General features: G+C 33.4%; 1 protein-coding gene across 1 annotated transcript; it reads left to right on the top strand.

Moving 5' to 3' along the window:
* Positions 1 to 235: 235 nt before the first annotated feature.
* Positions 236 to 1,406, top strand: LOC308653786 (nucleophosmin-like). The gene is given in 2 exon segments (XM_081302459.1): positions 236 to 946; positions 948 to 1,406. Coding segments are annotated over 2 exon segments (861 nt in total). The 5' UTR covers positions 236 to 274; the 3' UTR covers positions 1,137 to 1,406.
* Positions 1,407 to 3,490: the final 2,084 nt, after the last annotated feature.

Genomic DNA, 3,490 nt, shown 5'->3' with positions numbered 1-3,490 from the left:
CTTGATGAATCAACTCCTTTATTATTATAGAGTGACTTTGTCTCTTGTAACAGATTTTTACTGGAAATCTATTTTGTCTGATATAAATATAGCCAACCTTTTGGTTTTTTGTTTATCATTTGCATTAAATATTTTTTTATTCTTCCACCTCTAGTCTTTGGGTGTTCTTAAGGGTAAAGTGTGCCCTGGTGTGATTCCGTCCTGCGAGTCTCTTTAGAGCAGCCACCCATTTTCCATCCGCCTTCTCTCCCACCTAAGTGCGTGCTACCACCCCATGGAAGATTCGATGGATATGGACATGAGCCCCCTGAGGCCCCAGAACTACCTTTTCAGTTGTGAGCTAAAAGCTGACAAAGATTATCACTTTAAGGTGGATAATGATGAAAATGAGCACCAGTTATCATTAAGAACGGTCAGTTTAGGGGCTGGTGCAAAGGATGAATTGCACATTGTTGAAGCAGAGGCAATGAATTATGAAGGCAGTCCAATTAAAGTAACACTGGCAACATTGAAAATGTCAGTACAGCCAATGGTTTCCCTTGGGGGCTTTGAAATCACACCACCTGTGGTCTTAAGGTTGAAGTGCGGTTCAGGGCCTGTGCATATTAGTGGCCAGCACTTAGTAGCTGTGGAGGAAGATGCAGAGGCAGAAGATGAAGAGGAGGAGGACGTGAAACTCTTAAGTGTATCTGGAAAGCGATCTGCCCCTGGAGGTGGTAGCAAGGTTCCCCAGAAAAAAGTAAAACTTGCTGCTGATGAAGATGTCGATGATGATGAAGATGATGATGATTTTGATGATGAGGAAACTGAAGAAAAAGCTCCAGTGAAGAAATCTATACGAGATACTCCAGCCAAAAATGCACAAAAATCGAACCAGAATGGAAAAGACTCAAAACCAACAACACCAAGATCAAAAGGTCAAGAATCCTTCAAAAAACAGGAAAAAAAAAACTCCTAAAACACCAAAAGGACCTAGTTCTGTCGAAGACATTAAAGCAAAAATGCAAGCAAGTATAGAAGAAGGTGGTTCTCTTCCCAAAGTGGAAGCCAAGTTCGTCAATTATGTGAAGAATTGCTTCCGGATGACTGACCAGGAGGCTATTCAAGATCTCTGGCAGTGGAGGAAGTCTCTTTAAGAAAATAGTTTAAACAGTTTGTTAAAAATTCCCGTCTTATTTCATTTCTGTAACAGATGATATCTGGCTGTCCTTTTTATAATGCAAAGTGAGAACTTTCCCTACCGTGTTTGATAAATGTTGTCAAGGTTCTATTGCCAAGAATGTGTTGTCCAAAATGCTTGTTTAGTTTTGAAAGATGGAACTCCACCCTTGGCTTGGTTTCTAAGGATGTATGGAATGTTATGATAGGACATAGTAGTAGTGGTGGTCAGACATGGAAATGGTGGGGAGACAAAAATATACATGTGAAATAAAACTCAGTATTTTAATAAAGTAAAAAAAAAGAGTAAAGTGTGTGTTTTGTAGGCAACATGTTGTTGGATTTTATTTTTTTAATCTATTCAATTATTTTGTCTTTTTATTAGAGAATTTATTCCATTTATATTTAAAATAATTATTGATTTGTAGGAATTACCACTATTATTTTGTGAAGTGTTTCCTGTTGTATAGCTCTTTTATTCTTTTTTTTCCAATTTTGTTATCTTCCTTTGTGATTCATTAAATTTTTATAGTGTAATGCTTTGATTCCTTTTTTTTTGTTTGTTTTTGCCTTTTCTGTATCTACTGAAATTGCTTACTTCATGGTTACCATGGGGCTTATATAAAACATCTTGTTATAATTCTGTTTTAAGCTAATAACTTTACTTAACTGAATAAAAAATTCTAAATTTTCACATCTCCCTACTGTTATGTCTTTTATACTATTGATCTCACAATTTATATCTTTTAATTTTGTGAAACCATTAACAAATTTTGCAGTTTGAGTTATTATTAATACTTTGAAAAATTATTTTTCAAAAATAATTTTTGAAAAAATATCATTGAATAGAGCAACTTTCTGAGCAAATTTCTCTTTCCACCAACTAAACCATTTGGTTCATTGTCAAATAGAATCAATCAGCTCTAGGCTCTTCTGTCCTGGAACACTACAGTTCCTTATTATCTCCAATGAGTGTTGTATTTAAAAATAAACCCAAGGGACAATTCTGCATTATTTTCTCCTCCAAACTGTGCAGAATGCTGGTGGCAGAGTCACTTGGTGTCATTAGTTGTATAATCCTTTATTACCTAGTTGTTCTAGTTTCTGTGACACTGAGGATGTTCAAGAGGAAAGACTGGTTTCCCTGCACCTCTGCCACTCCTTTTCCTCAGAGTGTGAGGATATCATCCATTTAACTTTGAATAAAGTATTTTATGGAAGAACAAATAATGCACCTAATAATTTGAGAATATCGTTTTCTATTTCTGAGCCCTATAAAAGAAATTTTGCAAAGCACTTTTAGTGCATTTTCAGGGAAATTATGAAGTTGAGTATCTCACCCTTTATGCTTCCCTATAGGAAAATATATAATAATTTTTATTTTTAATTCTACATAATGTTCCTTGAAGAAATATCCTTTGACTCTTTGCTCATCTCTAGAATTTTAAATGCTCAAACATAATGCTATTTTAATGTAGGTTTTAAGAATTCTGCAGTACTATAAAAAAAAAGCAAAAATAATATAACGAAATGGAAATAGGCTGGAGATAAAGTTTGTGTGGGATGTGTAGTAGTAATCTCCAATAATCTAGCACTATAGTTACATGCAAGTTTAATATGTATGGGTGATTAGAAACATCACAATTTTCATTAACCAAGAAAATTAAATATAAATATGCAATTGTTTTCTCTTCTTCCCTGTGGATGCATATAGCTATAGGTAAAATTGGAAGAAAAGAGAAGGAAGAAACAGGGGGAAAAAAACTATCCATAGTCCAATACTCTGTTTCTGCTTATTTTAATGCTAACTTTCATAATTAAGTTAAAAAAAGTCAAGACCCTGAAATGGAAATCAGGAAATTATTTAGCTATTTTGTATCTAAGTTAAAAAAGATAGGGTTTCTTTTTAAATTGATTGCCTCAGGAAGGTACATTCAAGAAAATCACAACAGGGCAAATATCTTCTTCACGAACTCAGATTTGCAGTGAGTTTTGGGCTCTTTGGAAGCTTGTCAAAATAAACATATTTTTGTATATCACATTATCAGTTGGAAAAATGTAGCATTAAGAAGTAGCCTCTTTTAATTGAACTTTCAGATAAAAACAAACGATTTAAATACAACAGTAAGAGAGAGATACCCTGAACCTACTTTCAATTTAATTCAAAAGCTTTCATTCACTCATTCAATATATTTGAAAGTTATTACTTATTTATCATCTAGCATTTTATATTTTGTTTAGTTTTATTAATTCTTTAATATGAACTTTATTTCATTATTTGAAATATTAGAGGTGGGGAACACTAATTGGAAAGTAGATTTAAGTATGATTA

The sequence above is a fragment of the Spermophilus citellus genome (genome assembly GCF_964194105.1).
Source record: "Spermophilus citellus genome assembly, chromosome: 7".
NCBI lineage: Eukaryota > Metazoa > Chordata > Mammalia > Rodentia > Sciuridae > Spermophilus > Spermophilus citellus.
The sequence above is the reverse complement of the archived record's forward strand: the minus strand, read 5'-3'. Positions and strand labels throughout refer to the sequence as shown.